The sequence below is a fragment of the Rhododendron vialii genome, chromosome 10a (genome assembly GCF_030253575.1).
Source record: "Rhododendron vialii isolate Sample 1 chromosome 10a, ASM3025357v1".
Taxonomy (NCBI): Eukaryota; Viridiplantae; Streptophyta; class Magnoliopsida; order Ericales; family Ericaceae; genus Rhododendron; species Rhododendron vialii.
In genome coordinates, this window is record NC_080566.1 from 32,741,550 (window position 1) to 32,762,048 (window position 20,499).

At 38.5% G+C, this 20,499-nt stretch overlaps 2 protein-coding genes and 1 non-coding gene across 4 annotated transcripts; 1 reads left to right on the forward strand and 2 right to left on the reverse strand.

The window, feature by feature from the left end:
• The first annotated feature begins 55 nt into the window (after positions 1–55).
• LOC131302474 (uncharacterized) lies at positions 56–5,769 on the forward strand. Its single transcript, XM_058329142.1, has 8 exons — positions 56–427; positions 1,449–1,984; positions 2,125–2,197; positions 3,751–3,831; positions 3,912–3,975; positions 4,645–4,732; positions 4,890–4,974; positions 5,431–5,769. Exons 1-8 carry the CDS (start codon positions 299–301, stop codon positions 5,512–5,514), a joined length of 1,140 nt encoding a protein of 379 aa, XP_058185125.1. The 5' UTR covers positions 56–298; the 3' UTR covers positions 5,515–5,769.
• A 1,481-nt stretch (positions 5,770–7,250) lies between these two features.
• On the reverse strand, positions 7,251–19,417 carry LOC131302475 (asparagine synthetase [glutamine-hydrolyzing] 2). Of its 2 annotated transcripts, XR_009191751.1 has the most exons (15): positions 19,204–19,415; positions 17,728–17,866; positions 16,195–16,290; positions 15,799–15,940; positions 15,318–15,413; positions 14,721–14,815; positions 12,037–12,198; positions 10,576–10,656; positions 10,249–10,470; positions 9,995–10,129; positions 8,925–9,005; positions 8,664–8,750; positions 8,362–8,469; positions 7,587–7,878; positions 7,251–7,500 (listed from the first exon to the last, which is right to left on the reverse strand). XR_009191751.1 is itself a non-coding variant. In XM_058329143.1 (14 exons), exons 1-14 carry the CDS (start codon positions 19,281–19,283, stop codon positions 7,648–7,650), a joined length of 1,755 nt encoding a protein of 584 aa, XP_058185126.1. In that variant the 5' UTR covers positions 19,284–19,417; the 3' UTR covers positions 7,251–7,647. The 2 variants fall into 2 exon arrangements, 1 of the variants encoding a protein (XP_058185126.1); XM_058329143.1 differs by having other exon boundaries at positions 7,251–7,878; positions 19,204–19,417.
• On the reverse strand, positions 14,404–14,558 carry LOC131305739 (U4 spliceosomal RNA). The gene has a single exon (XR_009193301.1). It is a non-coding gene; the product is annotated as a U4 spliceosomal RNA (small nuclear RNA).
• Positions 19,418–20,499: the final 1,082 nt, after the last annotated feature.

The window sequence follows — 20,499 nt, forward strand, 5'->3', positions numbered from 1 at the left end:
TATACCTAATAGTTTCCTTTTAACCTGACTCACGTCCAAACCCTCGAACTGTTCGTTTGCCATGAGCTTTGAGTTGGTCAAGTCATGGGGTGGATGAGTCTCTCTCTCTCTCCTATGTGTAGGTTCTTGACAAGAAGAAGACGATAACCAAGAAACGGCTAGAGAGAGAAAGTGGCTCACTTAAACCACACTCTTCTCCTGCGTCTGATCCCTTGCGACCTACTCAAATATAAATTGACTTCTAGTCTTGTAATCTAGTTCTAGAGAGAGAGTGAAGGGGTGGTATTAGCAAGGGAAAATGGGTAGGAAACAAGACCAAGGTGGTTCTCTGAGGAGTAAAGCTGCCCACTTTGTATCTGACGTTACCACAGTCTTCCTCAACCCAATATCTGATAAACCCTCCACGGAAGACAAACACCCCCAATCAGTAACGTCTTCTTCTTATTCTTTTTGGTTGATTTGATGGATTTCCTGCCTATTTCCATTTTCTGATCAATACTAGGATACCCAGTTGGAAATATTGGTTTTCCCCTGATGGGTATAGATGCTGTTGGTGTTCTGTAGCTTCATAAACAAATTTTGGGCTAATTTCTACGTTTATTCGTCAGCATCTTTAGTGGTGGTTGTTCCATGACTTGATGAGAAAAGTAATTATTTTCTTGATTTCATGTTCAGCTGAACTGCACTATAGGTGTGTTTGAACCAGTGATTAGGACCTGGATTTAGTTGCTTATACTCTCTAGTTTACCTATGGCTTTATGCACTATTTAGGGGTTGACAACCTGTTTTTATTTATTTAATATTCAGAATACTTACTTGGGTTTACCCCTTGGATCTCATTACCATCCCTTGCTGCTTAGCAACTAACTTTTTTTTAGAAAAATTCTCGGCGGCCCTTATTCTACGAATTTCCCTTTAATTCATAGAGACACGATTGTAAATTAATTGATTTTTCGTTCTCATTTTCTGAGTTAATGTTCCTTGATCACCCCACTTGTCCCACTAACTTTAAAGATGAACACAAAGGCACGTGTGTTCTGAAGTTGAACAAAACTCCGGACACGTGTGTTCAAAGCCGTTCGATGCATATGGGCCCATGTAAATCAACGGCATTGTGTTCTAAAGTTGTGTTCCTAGACCGTTTGTTTAAAGATTCAGTGCCTATCTCTTAGTAAGGGAAGAGAAAAAGATTATAATGAAAAAGAATGCAATGCTGGCTTTAAATATTACAAGCACGGAAAGGATTTAGTTCAATTTGAAGGAGAAATGGAAGCATTTTCTGATCTGTTGGGCTTTCAAAGGATTCACCATGATGTGGTCATTGCTCTGTAGAATAGATAAAATTAAGCCCTCAATCCTGTGGAGGTGGGAAGTTTTTTAAATGTAATAATTCATAAGTATCACTGCATTTTGTTGGCATATCTGTTTCCAACTTATCTGTTTATCAGGATGATGAGACTGAGCCAGAAACAAATCAACTAGAGTCAGTTACGGAAGAAGGTTCTTCGGATTCAGTTGATGAGCCTGATACGTCTTCTTTTACTGCATTTCTTTATTCACTACTATCATCGTCCAAATCTGGAACTAATTCCAACCCTGAAGGGCAAAAAGAGAATAAAGAGGGGAGTGGCAAACTAGCATCTGACTCAATAGCAATCAAAGAAAGTAGTGGAAAGAGAAGTTTATTTTCTAGGGGTAAACAATCCATCGGTAGAGCGCTTTATCAGGCTGCCAGATTAGGTGGGTATCGAAACCAAGCCTCAGGAAACAAGGGCAGTTCTGACATGACAATCAGTGGCGGTAACAATTCTACAGCTGTTGAAGATGTGGGTATTCCTTTGCAAATGATGAGTGAATCAGTGGATTTGGACGATCTTCCAGAAATTTCTGAACCGTCATTGCTTCTGACTGAGAAAACACGGAGTACTCTTTATCATGCACTTCCAGTACTTGTTCAGGGGAGGAATTGGGTATTACTCTACAGGTATAATCATGAGAGCATGGAGTCTATTTGCCAATTGGAATGTGAATCCTTCCCAGAAACTAAAGTTTCTTCTGGGACTTATTTGGTAGCTTTTCAAAGTTTGCCTCCTCATTTGATGTCCTTTTTTTTTGTTTCTGCAGCACATGGAGGCACGGCATTTCACTTGCTACGCTTTACAGGAGAAGCATGCTTTGTCCTGGTCTTAGTATGCTGGTAATCTATTTTTGGATAATTGTGGAAGCTGTTAGAATTATTCCATATCGGTTATTATAACCTCCAAAACTAGTATGAGTCTAGAAAGCCTCTCCACTCAGTACCAATTGGTTTCGAGTTAGATGCTTTAACATGCAGAGCTAGGCTTTTGGAGGCTTCTGGACAAGACTCTCTTGATTGTTTTCCCCGTTACTTATGCCTTAGTGCACCTTGTTTCGTCATTTGTTGTGGTTCCTATATTATGGATCCGTTGTTTACCTCTCCACGTGCAGGTTGGGGGTCACACATGCAGGAAAGTGTTAGAGTTTGTCCCACATGGGTTAATTTTAACCTCCAAAACTAATATATGAGCCTGGATGGACTCTCCACTCATTGCCAATTGGTTTCGAGTTGGATGCTTTAACAGAAGTTATGATCTTTTACCACATGCTCTCAAATTTTTCTCATGGTCAATTTGAGTTGATTGGCTTTAAACAGATTGTGGTGAGAATGAATAAACTACCATCAATTCGAGAGAGAGATTTTTTCCATGCAAGGTTGTGGTGGAACACTGTTTGCTTGAAAGCAGTTCCATGGACAAAGGAAAGCCTTTGTTTGTGGTGAAAATTGAGTTAGCTAGAATGCATAAATGTGACAGATTGTGGCTGCTTCATTTGACACTCTAAACCATTGGGGCAAATTTTGGAATGATGCAAGAGATTCCTGAATATTCTGACACTTTCATTTTGGAAAAGATAGTACAAATTCTTTGATTACCCCACAATTAGCTGTGGCTCATTTGCAAGTATCATATACGTCCTCATAATTGAAAGTACACTTGCATGGTTATTTTTTTTAAGATAACGACAACTCAATTTGGTGACTAAATGTTTTACGTTTGCAATGTGTTTCTAGTTTTCTTGCAAATCCATTGCTTAATTTTCCCACAACGGTTCCAAGCAACATGAGTTGTTTATAGTAGACAATGTTGATAAATTCCCCCTTTTGATCTCTTCATTACTGATTATCTTGTAGTGCACCCTTTATTAGAAGATTAGGTGTTTGAAAGACCCATCTCTGAATAATGCCATTAGGTTGGGCCGTTGGGGGATATCAAATGGGAACCTCGTCTAGCGTATTTGCTCCTGAATTAATCTCTTCATTTTTCCACTTGTGTAGTTGAAAGCAGGAGTATGACTGTATGAAATCATTTGTTTTGAAGATAATCTGCCAGTCTCTAGACTGGAAAAAATTCCATCCACTTTTTGGTTGCTTCTATGTCCTGTAGCTTCTCACAGGAATTTGCTTCAAAGGGGCTTGTTGGCCCCCGCTTGTTATATTGAATTGAATCTTCTTACATAACCTTCGGTAGCTTAAGAGTCTTTGCCAATAGTTTAAGAGGACATGATTATGTTGTCCTAACATATTTCACATAGGTTTTTCTAAATATTTTCTCCTTAAAAGTTTTCAATATGATGCAGTTGGGCTTTCAGATCACCCGGTGTGTGTACGTTCAAGTTTTTTCTATGAGTAAGCTCTCTTTACTTTGTGTTGGCCTTGTGTTGATTTTTCAGGTTGTTGGTGACCGTAAAGGTGCAGTGTTTGGTGGCTTAGTTGAGGCACCCTTGAGAGCAACAAACAAGAGAAAATATCAGGTGCTGCTGAACAACACTTTTTAAACTTATTTAGCAAGTATTTTGTAACCTTATTTTCTGACCCACAAAAATTGGATCAGGGAACGAATGATTCATTTGTTTTCACAAATACACCAGGACATCCAGTGATATTTCGGCCCACAGGTAAGAGGCATGCCACCTGTACATTTCAGGGAATTCCTCTTTATGCATTTCAGCTACTTTTAAAAGCACTTTATAATCTTTGTTCCTTTCTATATGGTTTCATATGATTCACACAATGATTCGAAGAATGGGATTATCACACTACGCTTGCTTCAGTTATCTCTTGAGAAAGTGATACTTGTCCATCGAATATTTTGGGATACATATTATTGTAGAAGGCAAATTATGTTTGGTTACCCCAAATTTTGGGGGGAAATTTTCTTTGGTCCCTGCAATTCCGATTGGAAAACTAGTCCATGTACTTTCCTATCAGTTTTGAATTGAACAAACTCTCAAATACCTATTACGATTGTTGTTCTGATGGCGTAAAACCCTATTTGGACATGAATGCTTTCTTCCTACCCTGTTTCGATCTCAGAACTTCCTGGATCAGATATCAATGAGTGAAGTTTTGTATGCATTTGCAGTTTTGCACCCTTACTATGCAAGAGGCTGAAATTGAAACCTTTTAAGTCTCTGCATACTCTCTTTAGGGTTGTGAAGTAAATATGTTTCTTCTAAGTATGTATAAATTTCAACAAGAATTGCAAAATCAGCAAGGACTGTTACTAGTCCACCATGTTCTTGTTTGTATGTGAATTCGTAAACTGACAAGCTCCACATAAGCAGGTATCAATCGCTACTTCACTTTGTGCTCCACTGAATATCTAGCTTTGGGTGGGGGAAGTCACTTCGCACTTTATTTGGATGGTGATCTGTGAGATTTCTTCTCCCTCTTCTATCTAGTTTGTTTTCTTTCTTTCTCTCCCTGTGTTTCTCTCTTCTTGGAATATATCTAGTTCTCTTCTATCCATTTGTCAATCAAACCTATAGAATTGGTGTATTGGAATCTAAGTTTCGTCTTGCCTTTCAAGGTTAAATGGATCAAGTTCAGCCTCAGACACATACGGGAACTCTTGTTTGGCATGCTCTGAAGATTTTGAAGTGAAGGAAATTGAGGTTGTTTCCACTCTAGTGCTCTTTTTTGTCTCCCACTCCCTCCTCTCTCTCTCTCTCTCTCTCTCTCTCTCTCTCTCTCTCTCACACACACACACACATTTACAACATTTGTTATTCGTAATCAACAGAAGCAAGATGCATATGCTATGTTTGTTCAAAAGAGGTTTATTTTAATAACTGAAGGTTCTGCGCAGCCGTTTTTTGTAGAAACATCTATGAAATCGAACTTTAAATGACCTGAAGCATTTTTCATAGGAGATGAGGAAGGGATGGAAAATAGGAAAGAGAAAAAAAGAAGAGCAATTGAGAGATTGATAATATATGAAGCAGTCAGTTCTATAGGGTAAATTTGACCCAAAAAATAGCGTGAATACAGATTCACTTCCCCTTTATACTACTATGTATTAGATAAAACAGAAAAGATAGTATTCACGTTTTTTTGTCTCGGTTGCGCAGTTGTGGGGCTTTGTATATGCTTCAAAGTATGAAGAGATGGTCTCTTTGTTGCGGACAGAGACACCTGGAATTGCCCGGTGGTAAATGATCTTTGCTTGAAGCAGAGCATGCTCTTTCAATGTCATGAATCATCTGTCTTCGGATCAGGATGTTTCAGATCGCGCACTCGTTTGCTTTACTAAATAACAACTGCAGGTGTAAGACATAGATGTATATATCAAGCCATACAAGTTACCTTGTACAGAATGGGATCTGCTCTCTTGTGTATCTAATGAGAGTTTGTGATTGTTGAAGGCCAGTTTTGACTATACCGTGAACTACTTGAGCACGTTTAAAACACATCACCCCATAACTCATGAATTTCGCACAGCTTTTTCTGCTCTAGTTCGGTTAATCTAACAAGTACTCAATTTTCTGTACTTTCTCTTTGTAATGCTGCTTGTTCTTATTTGGTCAATTCTTTTCCTCTTTTGGTTTTCTTGGTTTCTTCGGAAACCAAAGAGGAGGTTGGAATCTTAAAAGGGATTCGGTGTACACTGCTACAAATACTGCCTTTGGGACATTCTTGTTGCTTCTTAAACGAGTTTAGGAAATGGATGTTGCGAATACAGTTGTGAGCATTTGGCGAAGTGACATATGAAGCGCGGCTGCAGTGCACGGGTGCTACTTTTGAGTCTAAACTCCTCATGGAACATTTGCAGGGTTTTTCATATTTTTCTTTTATATTGCTTTCAATTGTGGGTTGGGTTATTTGTGTTGAATGTCTATCTGCTTGCTGGAACAGATCTCCCCTTCTGGTAGACGTCAAGACTCAGTTTGGGTAGTAGGAATCTTGAGAGATGGAAATACAATTGTCTCCGAATTCTTTTGTTTGGAACAGATTGGAATATTCTTAAAAGCTCAATTTGGATGACAAATTTTGAGGAGAAATGTGAATGTGATGCCATATTTATGTGATTCATACGTTTAGAACTAGTTGGAGTAACATTCCCAAACTAAGTAGGAATTTGATCCCTCTCATTTTCATAGGAATCCTAGATTCCTGGCTCAATCCATAAAAAATGCTAGGACTCTAGTAAATTTCCAAAATAACTAATTTCTGAATAGAATTACTTGGGTATTGAACTGCTAGGAATTTGATTCCTAGTACTCCAATAGACATTGAATTTGATTCCTGGTAATAAAATTTTCATTTCCACGGAAGATTATGGGCATCCAAATATGGTCCAATTGTACATCCAACAAGGAATTACATTTTCAAACTAAATGGAAATCTGTTCCCTCTCCCCACCATGTAATCTTGGATTTCTTACTAAATGAAAATCTGTTCCCTCGCCCCACCAGTAATCTTGGATTTCTAGCTCAATCCATTAAAAGGTGAAAAAGTTCATCTAAAAAGTTTTCTAATGAAGGATTCCTAAATATAATTTCAGGAGTAATCCAAACATTGACATGGAAAATTACCTCTTGAGTATTATTGTACCAGGATCATTTTTAGCACTAATTCAACTTCTAGACACAACATACTTTGAGAGTGATCCCAGATTCAACATATTGTCCTCAAAGTCATCTATGCCAGCTATTCTAAAGCTCTTTTTTGGGGGTCTGTTCATCACGGTAGCATTCTTAGCCTAGAGAGAGAGAGAGATCTTTTTTTGCTCTTTACAGTACAGATGTTTAACACCACAATCCATAACCACGGATTAAGTGTAAGCCATAAAAGTAGAAACGATGAAAATCCGGCTATTATTTGGTCATTAGACGAATCGAGATTAAGGGAATAAAGGTTACACGCGAAGAAGCATAAAGGGTTATCCACATACAAAAACAAGATACTCCTTTAAGATCAGACAAACCAACAGGTTAACATAATTTTCCAACTAGTCTTTCTAACTTTTGATCAAAGGAACGAGAAGGGGAAAAAAAAAGAGTATATTGCCTACGAAATAAAGCCACAAAGAAGAACAAGCAAGACAGGGATTATTATTTAGCTACAAACAACCATCTCTTTTAACACCAACTCGAGTCATGGATTGGGAAACTTCTTCACCCAACTCTTCGCTGTGAGATCTGCATGAGGTTGGGACCAATATACCACTTAAAACACCAAATATAGTTTGGAAACATTTCCACCAATATCTAACCAAATAAAGTACCTTTCCGGAATGGAAACAGATCTTTGGAGATTGTATGAAGAACAAGCAGTAGAGTCTATGATTAAGCAACTGTAGCAGTCTTCTCTACGGTCCCTTGGATTTTCTGCTGGGGTCCGTTCATCACGGTAACATTCTTAGCCTCTACTGCTTCCTCATAAGCAGCTTCATGAACACCAAGAGCAGCACGGCCGGATGGGTCGAGGTTTTTGGACCAGGCTGCATCCCATTCCACTGCTTTTGCTGTACTGCATGCTATGCTGGGACCTCCTGGAACAGTTGACCTCGCCGGATTCTGGTCAAAAAAGCAAATTCGTTTAGCATATCAAAAATAACAGGGAAAAAACAAAATAAGAGTTTCTGAGCGTTGAAATGAAACAAATGGTCGTAATATGATAACACTCTTCAACACCCACACAAATAAGAGAGAGATTTTAAAGACCCAGAGTTGGCCTGGTGGAGGCGGCACTCCCTCATCAAGTGTCATGCCTGGGTTCAAGTCCTAGTATTGCTAGTTGCAGCTTCCGGCTCCCAGTTCCCCTCCAACCAATTGTGAAAGACAATAACAAATAACCTAAATGTTTACCATTACTTTCCATATACATGGAAAAATTATCATCTTGGTGAATATTTTAGCACCCTACATTGACAGACAGATGACTTACATCTCAGAGAGCAAAAAGGGTAAATCAAAAGCATGATAAGTCAATTAAATATATACCATCCTCCAACAGACCAAATGATAGAAGAAAAAATAGGGGAAATCAATAAAACCCACCTTTGGAAAGAACCTCTCAAAAATGGTCCTGTAATAGTAAGCCTCCTTAGAGGTAGGAGTATTTTCAGGGTATACAAAGCTTGCATGCGACAACATTGAATCTGTCACCTGCCCAGTTACAAACAGAGAATAAGAAGATATGAGTTAACAATGAATTCCCAGGAAAACTTTACCACTCTCAACCAACAATCATTAGATCTGTAATTCCAGAACAATGGATTTAAATTTTAATAAAGTCAAAATTGATGATCCAAATACATTCAACATCGTTTCATATTTGCACAAGTGAAGAAAATTCATACTTGTTGGTTTGCATGATCCTTTAAGCCGTCAATCCAACTGTAACCCACGCCATCACTGAACTGTTCCTTCTGCCTGTACAAAATGTGCTAGAGCCAAAATAGAGACTTTTCAACAACTGAGAAAAATATCCTGATAAAAAGTTTTCCCACTGAGACTGCCATCCAGGGAAAGTGAAGGATTTTGAATATACTAGTTTTAGACAGAAGCGATTTGAGAACTAGAATGCTTAAACCTGTACAGAAGGTAACAATAACACCAACCTTAGGTAGATATGGCTTCTGCTCATCATCAAATGCATTACGTAAAACCCACTTCTCAATCCTTCCAAGATCAGGCCTAACCTGCAATCATACGATAAAGTAAATAAAAGGTATGTGCATCATTTGTTAATTTTAACTTTGCTAATTCTGCAGGCATACATCAGTCATTTAGTTCTTTTTTCACTGGGGGGCTTTGTTACATGGACTCAAGTATGGGCGCTGGTATCCAAGCACATTGGAAAACAAACACATATTCAGCTAAGATTTATTAGACATGTCCGAGTCCAACGTGGGTAGTGAAAATTACATGGACTCAAGTATGGGTGCTCGTGTCCAAGCACATTCAGCTAAGATTTATTAGCCATGTCTGATCCAACACGGGTACGGGAAATTTATGGAAGATTCCATGAAAACTTGTTGAAGGTGGACAAATTACAGTTGAAAGTGGGAGACATTAAGGTCCCAGTGGTTTGAGAGGACAAATAGTGAAGGGACACCTCATCCCATAGAAGACATATTGTCATCGGACTAAAAAGTGGTGGGATGAACAATACCACAGCTCCCAAGGTTTTAAATATCCCACTTCTATATGAGTGTCACACATGACCACACAAATTTCAGCCGGACGTAAGATATGTGGTCCCCACGGATTTATGTCCAATCTGATGCTCAGCCACAGACGGGCCCTTCTGACACTCATGTAAATAAACAACGAGAAAATTGATCAAGCATCTAGCACTACAATCCTATAACAACCAGTGATAAATAAGGAGACCTCTAGTCCCCCGCATTTGAAAACTACAAATTTGCGTCCTCAAGTTACGTAGTTTTTATTTTATTTTAAATAGCAAGCCTGATCGAGAAGGAAGGCAAGGAAATGAAAGCATTCAACAAAAAGTTGAGACCATGGGCGTATATCCTCTAAAATTATTTGGAATATCTCCTGCGTAAAGTGACGGGAATATTTTGGTAACCTGTTGCTTACTACAGCAGGCAGCAGCTCAAACTAATCTGGAGTTCATATAGAGAAAATTAATGTGAAATTAAAATTCAGGATTCCTGTAGTTTACCATCTTCCACTGCGGATCGATGTTCATTGCTAGGTTGATGAACTCTTTATCTAAGAAAGGTACACGGGCCTCCACACCCCATGCTGAAGTTGATTTATTGGCCCTAAGGCAGTCATACAGATGAAGAGATTTAATCTGATAAAACATCAAGGATCCATCAGAACTGGTATTGGTATAAACGTTAGTGAACTAGTTTATCATGCACAATATAACTACTTCTGTCAGAGAAGGGATTAAAAACTGTTTGAGAATACCTTTCGACATGTTTCCTGGTGTAGCTCCTCCTTGTTAGGTGCTTTATGGAAATACAAGTAACCACCAAAAATTTCATCTGAACCTTCTCCAGAAAGAACCATTTTTACTCCCAAGGATTTTATTTTCCGAGACATAAGAAACATTGGAGTACTGGCTCTAATTGTGGTCACATCATAAGTTTCAATGTGATAAATGACTTCCTCAAGTGCATCTATGCCTTCCTATTATAGCAAAGAAAATCAAATGAAAATCCAGAGAATGGGCCCTACAGCGGATATATGTAATGAGTTCATTTTCTTCCGTTAATTGAAAAGTCCAAACCATACCTGAACAGTAAAGTAAAATTCATGGTGGCGAGTGCGAAGGTAATCTGCTACTTCTCTGGCAGCTTTCAGATCTGGAGAACCCTGATAAGCAAAAGTAGAAAGTATGAGTAAGTTTGAAAACTTTCCATGAGTTTACCCAGAACAAGAAATTCAACAAAATTTCCGTTATAGCTCCCTCTGCTCATTTTAAACCTACCCAACGCCAACGAAAAATATTTCATGTCATGCGAATTGAAATTGTAAAATGTTACAAACAAAACACATGATATGGAGTCCACGCACTGGCTTTAATGACAAAAATTGGGACCATCATGTTCATGCGAAGCATGCCTAATCACCAGAGTAACATCTCTGCTACGTTTCACGGATTGAAATTCGCAGCAGCAAATCCATACCTAAGAAAATTGAACTACTGAACCACCAAGATGTCCTACTTCAAGTCCATCTTTATAACAAAGACCATCCATGTCACATTTTCTGAATAAAAAAATCCATTCAGCACATTATGAGCTATATCTCTGGTACAACTCCATTTACTTACCAACAAAAATTTTGAGGTTTTTACGTGTAGCTCCTATTTTGAACACCCCCCCCCCACACCCCCTCTTCCTGTGCACTCCAGAAAAAAAAAGGAAATGCACCGTTAAGGATTCTGAAATATTTTCTCAAAATTGCCCCTATAAAAGTGTCTAAACCACTAATAGGAAAGTGCACCCTAAAACCCTATGAAAGTGCCTAAACCTAAACCCTAGGGTACCCTATGAAGTGCCTAAAACCTTAAACCCTATGAAAGTGATTAAACCACTAAAAACTGAGTTCATCCTTAATGGGAATTTAGTGCAATGTTTCTATCCTTAGAGGTAATTTGCTGAAAAATCTTATGAACTACAGATTATCTTAGGCATCTAAAAATTGTTTACAAAAAAATGACTGGTATCCTCCACAACATGTTATTTAAAATCAAGAGTCAATAGCAAGAGTAATGCCTAACTATGAATAGGCATTGTATCAGTTAAAAGATTAAGTGGGACCAAACATATAAGAAGCGTAAAAGTGAAGGTATTACAAGAATTGATGAGCTCAAGGTAGCCATTATTTTCATTAGGAAACGAGATTAAGGAGAGACTGACTCAGCAAACAGCTATACGCCATTCCATGAGGCAACATTAATTGTGCGTCCATAAAATTGGGAGGAAAAAAAGAAAAAATAGAATTGAAAGAAAAAGGAAGACAAAGCGCCAATGGAAAAGCAAATATCTTTTGTTGAAGGCTTGCCTAAGTGTGTGCCGAGACCCAAGGCCCAATACAGAAGCTATGTAACAGAGATTGTAACACAAGCTATGTAACAGAGATTGTTGACAGCACAGTTAGAATGGATGGACAAACAATTTTTCACCATAAACATGAACATGTAAGGTGAAAAGCACCAGTGATAACTTTTTAACATCAGAAAAGTATAACCTTTAGCCCAATGCAAAATGTATGTAACTGGGATCCCCATTGGCAAGCAGCTTCTGATTCAACCAAATAGCGGGAGGCCACAGCAGCAACAAGTGATGAGTCAAGACCTCCAGACAGAAGTACACCAAATGGAACATCCGTCATAAGTCTCTTGACCACTGCCTGCACAAAAAACAGAAACATCTTAGGAAAATTGAATTCGTAAACTAAAATAATATAGTCAATCATCAGCCAAAGTAAAATGCGAACAAGTATACTAGCTTAATATTCAGAAAGTTTTTTCCTCTTATGGGAAAACAAAGAAAGGGCGGGGTCATGGAATACGAAAAAGAGCAGATCTGCAGCTCCGACTCTTCTGCATATCAAACTGATCATTGTAGTACACAGAACAGCTACATTGCACCACATAAGCAGGGTCGCAGTAAACGAGGGAATGTGCAACACATAAGACCATCTTACCTAGAACAACCAATTATTAATGGAACATAATGTGTTAGATGTACAAGCTTTCTACTCTCTCTGTCCCTCAATGTTAGTCCCTGTAGTCCAACCTTTTAAGGGGACATGCATTTCTCTCCTTAGAAAGTTAGCTTTGACTTCCATATTGCCCTCAATTCTCACTTTTTCTAAGAATATTTCTAATCATTTATGAGAGTCCACCTTTGGAAATTTAAAATACCTTTGGCTAGACTCTTCAAAGAGGACCAATATTTTGGCATATCTCAAAATAGAATAAGAGACTAACATAAAGGGACGGAGGGAGTACTTACTTTCTAAAATTAGTAATTTAAGAGTTAGTTATCTATACAACTATCTGTATTTCACTTGCCACGGCCCTTCCCCTGACCTCCTAAAAAACTTAGTTTTGCAACAAACGAGGCATTCCTTTTCTTTTTCCCAAGTCCTAACTATCACACACACACACACACAAAATAGACACAAAAGAATGCAATTAAAGGATGAATAACAAACGCTTTTCCAGATGAATATACAATTCAAGGGGGAGAAAAGTTGCACCTTTTATAGGGTAGGTGCCTATCTTGGGTCTTCCCCCGCCAGTGTTCTAAATGGCACTCGGCGCTAGTCGGGCGGCAGGCGCCGCTGAGTGATTCAGCGTTTTTTTTTTTTAAATATATTTTATTAATATTTTTAAGGCAATTAAGCTCCGCCTAGCTCCGCCAAGACGCCGCCTAGCTCTGCCAAATCTCTCTTAGCCGCCAAGTTCCGCCAAATCTCCAAATTCGCCAAACGAGCCGCCGAGGGTGAAATCATGGCGCTGCCGTCAAGCGCCTAGGCAGCCGCCATTTAGAACACTGTCCCCCGCCCATACCCCCATCCAGTTGGGATTACACGGGTACTATTATTGTTGTATAAGTTTTCTCCGGTTACTTTTTTTGCTAGGAGTGTCAATATCGCAAACCCATGACACCATCCAAACTCACCCACTCTAAGTTCAATCAAGCCTGACTCACTTATGAGATGGGTCCCAATGGGTCTTCACCCAGTTTGACTCATCTCAAATGAGTCTTAAATGGGTGGTTAACTGAGTCAAATGGGTCAAACTATATGACCCAATAAGTTAATAACACAAACTACTACCACGATAGCATAATCACTACTGTCACACCAAAATTTACTTAACAACACGAAAACAAAATTGCTAATGCCACACCGAAATTTACTAAAGCTACCCCACCTTTTGTGTGTAAACATCTTTTTCATATGTGATTGCATAATTGGATATATAATTGGGTTAAGGAGCGAGCTAGATTCATTCTAAAGAAATGGGCCGGATTGGGTATGGGTACCAATTATCTAGATAATTAGGTTATAAATGGGTTAATGAGCCATTAAAAACCTAACCCATTTACAACCCACCCGTTTGACACCCCTACTTTTGGTAGGTTCCTACGATACTTGGACTTACAGAAATGCAACAAGGAAAACTTTTTGAAAGTTCTTTGCCACCTCAAAAGTCGATAAATTTTCTCTCTCCATGAACCCCTTTATTCAAAGGTCCCACAAAATCTTAAAATATAGCAAACATTCATAAAACCCATGGTTACATATTGAAATTCCCAAGTAAGTACCACAATGTACAAGGAAATCTTGGAAAATCTCATTCAACATGTTTTGTCTTACTTGAAACTACTTTCCTATTATAAGTTAGAACCCGATTCTTCTTTACAAGATGCCACATAACAATGAAAATGGCTTTTCCAAATCTGAATTAAAGAAAATCAGCCCAATAGCAATTCAATTTGCTAGAGAATTTGGGCAAGGCAACAAGTGCATGTATTCTCTACATAAACATCCTAGACTATGACTCATAAGTAGAAACTTGCAGTGATGATTATTTTGGACAAGACCTATTATGGGCCTTCCTAAATCTCAACTCGAGCTCACTTGATACAAAGGCAATAAGTAGAATTGGTGTTGCATATAACAATAGTTTTCAACCAGCAATTGACGTGCCTCAGTTATAACCTCATTGGCTACGTCATTGCCCCAAGCACAAAAAGGTAATCAGATCTCATGATCAACAATAAGAATGGGTACAATATTAGATTTTCTTAGCCATCACTATGCTTCCTTTCTTTCATACTCCATGATGAATCAGAGCCAGTACATTAACAAAATAGAAACAAAATTAATGAAGAGATAACGGGGTATAGGAGATAAACCTTCTCAAAGGCCTCACGTAAGACTAGGGGATCGTATGGAGCGGAAGGTATATGTTCCAAGAACCATGGTGGGTTATACCACCTTCTGAGCCCTCCTGAAATGTCGCATTAAGAAACTAAATAGTTAGCATCGCTTGCGAACTCAGAACAATCAGTACAGTTCATAGAGTGAAAAACGGAGGTAGATAGCAGTAACAGTCTAACAGAGAATGATGGTGCAATCTAGAAAACCCTCTCAGTTCTTCAAAATGTCACATAGTTACCGCTAAACAAAATGACTGTTGTCTTCTAGGTCCTTTTTCCTTGAAGTATAGTTGCTTCCACAAACAAAATGCTGCTATTGTGCAATTAATGTGATTAAAGCTTCGTTTGAAAATTAATTATATGGAGTTGCACTTATTTGGGAAAGGCAAACTTCTTTCTGCACAGGAAAGAAAGACTAAATAGATCATAACATTTCCATACAGATCACTAATTGCTAGGAAAGGCTATGGAATCAAGTGCTGGACTAATGAGTTAACCATCTAAGAAAGTCCATACAATCTAAAATTTAAATGCAGAAATACTTCAATCCAGAATGAGTTAATATGTGCATACCCTGTTTGCTAGAGTATATGTGACCAGGAGGGAAGGAAATGAATCGTTCACAATCATCACTTAGCGCTTTCATTTCTGAAGCAAACCAAACAGAACCTGCACAAAAAAAGTAGCCCTTAGTCAGTGGTGGTATAGAAAAAAAGAAAATGATATGACAACTACAATCAGAAATTCGACTCAACCACTGACAATGCAAAATCATGAACTTTGATCCTTTACACAGTCATAATAAACTGACACCGAACTTCAAACCAACGTCACGGTCTGGGTCAAGATTGCCAACCCAAGCAAATTCATAAAAAGAGATGCAAAATAAGTCGTCAAGTAAATAAACACCAGAAGATGAGCTCTCAACTTGATTACACGAAAATAAACATAGTATTGATACAGCAGTATAAAAGAGCAAATCGCATATACAATGACAAGATTTAATTTACATGTCACAACAAAACCATAAAACTGATGAAATACACTTCCATACCATCAAGACCCCAGCCCATGTAGAGTGGGGTAATGCCAATGGCATCCCGAGCAGCAATGAAACTTTTGTCACGGGTGTCAAGGAGGACAAAGGAGAACATCCCATCCAACATGTCCACAAATTCTTCTCCATATTCTTCATACTAGGATAAGTGATGAAATCAAAGAAACAATTGAGAAGAAAGAGGACAATTTGATCCAGAAAGTGAAAATGAAAAACAAAGAAAGAAATGAAACAACCTTTTTTTGGGGTAATTGAGAAAAATAACCAACTACTCTATTTAGGCAATTAGGGAAGTAGACATCTTTTCTGATATATAAGAAAAGCACCAAACATCAAAGATCTCTATCAGAATAAACAAGTGATCTTCTTCTCAACATTTAGTCAAGCACTTACAAGGTGGGCAATCACTTCACAATCACTTCCAGTTCGGAACTGGTGAGACATCAGCTTTTCTCTCAACTTTCTATGGTTATATATCTCCCCGTTAACCTAAAAAAGGAAGCAACAGAAATCAAGCATGACTGCATGAGGACTGAGTTCATAAAGCCATAGGGTGGACCAAGTAAATGGCAATGAGAACAGGATTTCTATATTTATAACCTACATGATACACTGATAATCCTTGAGAGGACTAAAGATAGGTAGACAAAGCTGAAACTGCAATGGGTGGAAAAACAAAAGGGAATGGAAAAAGAAACATAACACAACTACTGTCAGCAGAAAGCTCAGAAAAAAATAGATAAATTTAACAAAACCTTTTTCCCCATCCGACATTTGGCAGCTTGATATAGCAAAGGAAAATTCATAAAGGACGAATTTGATAAAGCAAAAAAACTCCCAGAGTAGTACAGTTTTCAATTTTCTTTGAACCACATATCGTAATCTTATGAATCAATGAGGTTTATAATCTTATTCTCAACTAACATGTTGATCTCAGAATTTCAGGTGGGAAAAGTTCTACTGGATTTTATTTATCAAAAGAAAAATGTATTTAAATTTCCAAATTCATGCGCCACTAAAAAACCTCCAGTACTTATATTTCAGCTTTATCAAACAGGCCCAGTCAAATCAGATTGACTTAAGCATATTCTATAGACTTGGAATAACATTCATACATGGACCTCACACGTTACTCATGGTACATCACGTTAAACACCATAAACCAATAAAACTAAATCACAGAAGACAAACATCTGTCTTCAGAGCCAAAATCAGCTCCTAAAAGTAAAAACTCTTACCCGTCAAACATTTCTCCTCCAAAAATTGGCATCAAGCAGAGTTCATCTTGGTAGGCAGTTACGCCACTCTCCACTAAAGACCTCTATTCCCATGACTTCCATCATTGTGGACTCCAAAAAATCCATCCATGTAATCCTTCTATTTACTGCCGAAAACAGATGCTAAATTTTACTCGTAAGTCGTATCTATGTTTGAAAATCAGCAAGGCCACCCTACAGGTTTCAGCCTTGGTATCTACATCAGTCGTATAAAAGTGTTCGTGTCACTCATACCCAACTAAATGTGTAGGGTGAACACCAGATCATAAGGTGGATTCCTAAATGTCATCCTTTTCCAACAACCCGGTACTGGTACTACATATATGCCACTGAGCTCATAAGAACCAAGAAATGACTTTTGACCTATGCTTGTTCCTTTGCTCTATATTGTTTTCAAGCTAAAGTGAGAAGTTAATCTTCTAAATACAAATAGTCAAGCTAGAACAAATACTATATTTATCCAAACATCAACATGTAATGTGTGACATCTGTACAAGACTCTAGATCACAAAAGATGTTACCACTAGGACTATAGTATAGGAATGCAAAATGATTATATCCTCAAATATCAAAATTGCATATCAAGAACTGCTTTTGTACACCCAAACTGGTGCAATGAGAACATGGTAAAAGACAGAAATTGACTTACAGTGACAACAACTGTCTTGTCTTCATTGTAAAGAGGCTGATCACCAGAGGCAGGATCCACAATAGCTAATCGCTGATGAGCAAGGTAACAGTTGTCATGACAATGTAAGCCACTCCAATCAGGACCTCTATGGCGCAATCTACATATCCAAAATCATGGTAAATAATAACACTAATCCCATTCTAAATTGATACCAAATCCAGCAGTAACAGCACATCCACATCCTAAAGAAAAGATACTTGCACATTTTAAACAAAAAGATCAATAGCAGTTTCAGAACATGAGAAGTCATGCTCTGTAAGTCCAAACACCCTATTTCATCCCATCGGAAACCACTGCACTCTGCATGTTATCAAGCCTTACAATATAATTTACTTTTCTCAGCCCCTTTTGCCACCAATACTTCTTAACTAAGTTCAATTTTCAGAGGTTGCCCTCAATGACATTGTTAATCACGAAAGGGAAGTTCATAGACCTGTCCACAATTCAAGCAACAGGCAAAACGAAACAGAAACAAAAGTAGAAAGCAAATTTTAGCAACGGGGAAACCAACTTCAACAGAACAAACACATGAAATTAAAACAAGCACGACCTCTAGTCATACAACAAGCATTATTTACCACCAAAAAATTAATCCAACAAGCATACCACGTCAACATATCTTATCTAGTACTTGAATTGAGCTTCTCATATATCTCCAATATCTGTGTTCCTTAACCCATCAGAATTGAGGCATTTTACAAAGGGATGGACCAAAACGCAGATGTGAGGCAACCCATAGGATTAAAAAAAATCACTATCGTTATAGGAGGATTTGATCAAAATAACCGAAATTATGTAGTGTGACCGCCCACACATGTTTGTTAACCATTCGTTCATTAAAATTTCTGACACCACACACACATAAACAAATGCTTACGTGCAGTGTCTATGGGACCCACCACTCATGTGAGTATGTGTGTGTAAGACTCGTGTTCGCTTTGGGTCACAAAACCCAACAACAAGTTTTCTCTACAATTATTACTCTCATCTCTCTACCTATCTCTCCTCACTCATTACCCCAAACCTCCCTCAAAACCCAAACCAAAATTTGTGTACAGTGTATGTGTGGGTCCTAGAAAGGTTGTTCTTTCATTGCCTATATGTGCCCTATGAATTTTACCGTTTCCAAATTCCTATTATTTCTTTCTGGGTGTTTATAGAAAGTTCCTGGTAACTGGTAAGACAATCAAATTACTCCCTTTCATCTCCGTAGCCAAGCCAATGAACCAAACGGATAATCAACAAAAATCCGAGCATTCATTGTTGACCAATCCACATTCCAATCAATTCTTTCAACTCGAACGACTCAATAAGTCCTAAAAAGAGAGCAAACCACTCGGCACTACCGGCCAAGGTTCACACATTGGAAATGGAATAAAAAAGAAACCAAAATTAGACACCAAAATGAAATTACAAAACTGAGTTTGAAATTACCTTCGCGATAGTTCGATGATTCTGGACCGTTTGGCCTGAGAGTTGTCCACACAGCCAAAAACCGCTAGTATTCCGCACATGTCGCCTCTCTCTCTCTCTCTCTCTCTCTCTCTCTCTCTCTCTGTTTGTGTGCAAAATTCTCAGTTTCTCTCTCTCTCTCTGACCTCTGGCGAGAGACTCGTAGACAGCGTTAAGACTTAAGCGAAATGAAGGACGCAGGCTGCTGAATTTTCATGCGATATACTATCGCTTTCTCAATTTGATCGCAGCCGTCGATTAGGACCTGATTTTCAAAAGATTCCATTTAGTATTTACCAATGTTTTAATTAGGGTTTAAGCACCTTCAATGTAATAATTAAAAGTAAATAATCAAAATTTACTACGTCAGCTTTTGATTATTCATTTAAATAATTGTTAAAATTAACTGTAACGCCCCCAATTTTGGAAACGTTAAATAGGCAATTTTATTGAAAAACTAAATAGAGTCTGGCTCAATATTACAACATAATTCTCCCAAGAGTACTTTATTAAACAAAAGGAGAGTAGACTAGGGTTCCTATCTACTACTCCGCCTCTTCTTCCATTCTGGCCAGCTCCTCGGCTCCGAAAGCTTCCAAGGTATAATGTTCACCCTGTTCGTCTATGAGGTCTGACACATTATACCGGCGTCGTCACCCATATAATATGTCAGGGTCACCAAAAAGGCAACACCGTGAGCTACAACGCTCAATAGAGTAAACCCTACCCACTAACTCATAAATTACAAACAGTAAATCATATACGACGAATAGTAACAATCACACATCCACATTCACTATTCAAGTATCGTCGGTGTCCATGTTTCTCGGTGTTTCTCCTACGCAACTCATCGTAGACCGTGTCTCCATTTTCACTTTTTATCACCAAATCAACATTTTCAAAAATCCGTTTTTAACACACCCAACCTCGGTTCCGCCGTTCCGGGTTCCCGAGTATCCTCACAATGGTTCCGCCGTCCCGGGTTCCCATTGGCACACATTTGCATTGGCTCCTCTCCGCGGATAACCAAGCCACACACCCAACCTCGGTTCCGCCGTTCCGGGTTCCCGAGTATCCTCACAATGGTTCCGCCGTCCCGGGTTCCCATTGGCACACATCCACACACACATTTCACATAATGCCATCAAAATCGGTCATTATGTAGTTTCAAAAATATTTCCTCCTTCGAAAACACATTTTCTTGTTAACCACACCCTAGGTGTCATGTTTCTATTTCCTCGATTTCCGTGTCTCGTTTTCATGCATAGACTCCGCGGT

Bases quoted from the DNA above. Each gene is read 5' to 3' on its own strand.
- LOC131302474 (XM_058329142.1), top strand. From the start codon at position 299: ATGGGTAGGAAACAAGACCAAGGTGGTTCTCTGAGGAGTAAAGCTGCC. The intron at 4,733-4,889 runs GTGAGATTTCTT...TTGCCTTTCAAG, and splicing joins CTTTATTTGGATGGTGATCT to GTTAAATGGATCAAGTTCAG. The intron at 4,975-5,430 runs GTTGTTTCCACT...TCGGTTGCGCAG, and splicing joins TTGAAGTGAAGGAAATTGAG to TTGTGGGGCTTTGTATATGC.
- LOC131302475 (XM_058329143.1), bottom strand. From the start codon at position 19,283: ATGTGCGGAATACTAGCGGTTTTTGGCTGTGTGGACAACTCTCAGGCC. The intron at 17,867-19,203 runs GTAATTTCAAAC...TTGGATATGTAG, and splicing joins ATCATCGAACTATCGCGAAG to ATTGCGCCATAGAGGTCCTG. The intron at 15,414-15,798 runs GTATGGAAGTGT...TTTTTTGTGCAG, and splicing joins CATGGGCTGGGGTCTTGATG to GTTCTGTTTGGTTTGCTTCA.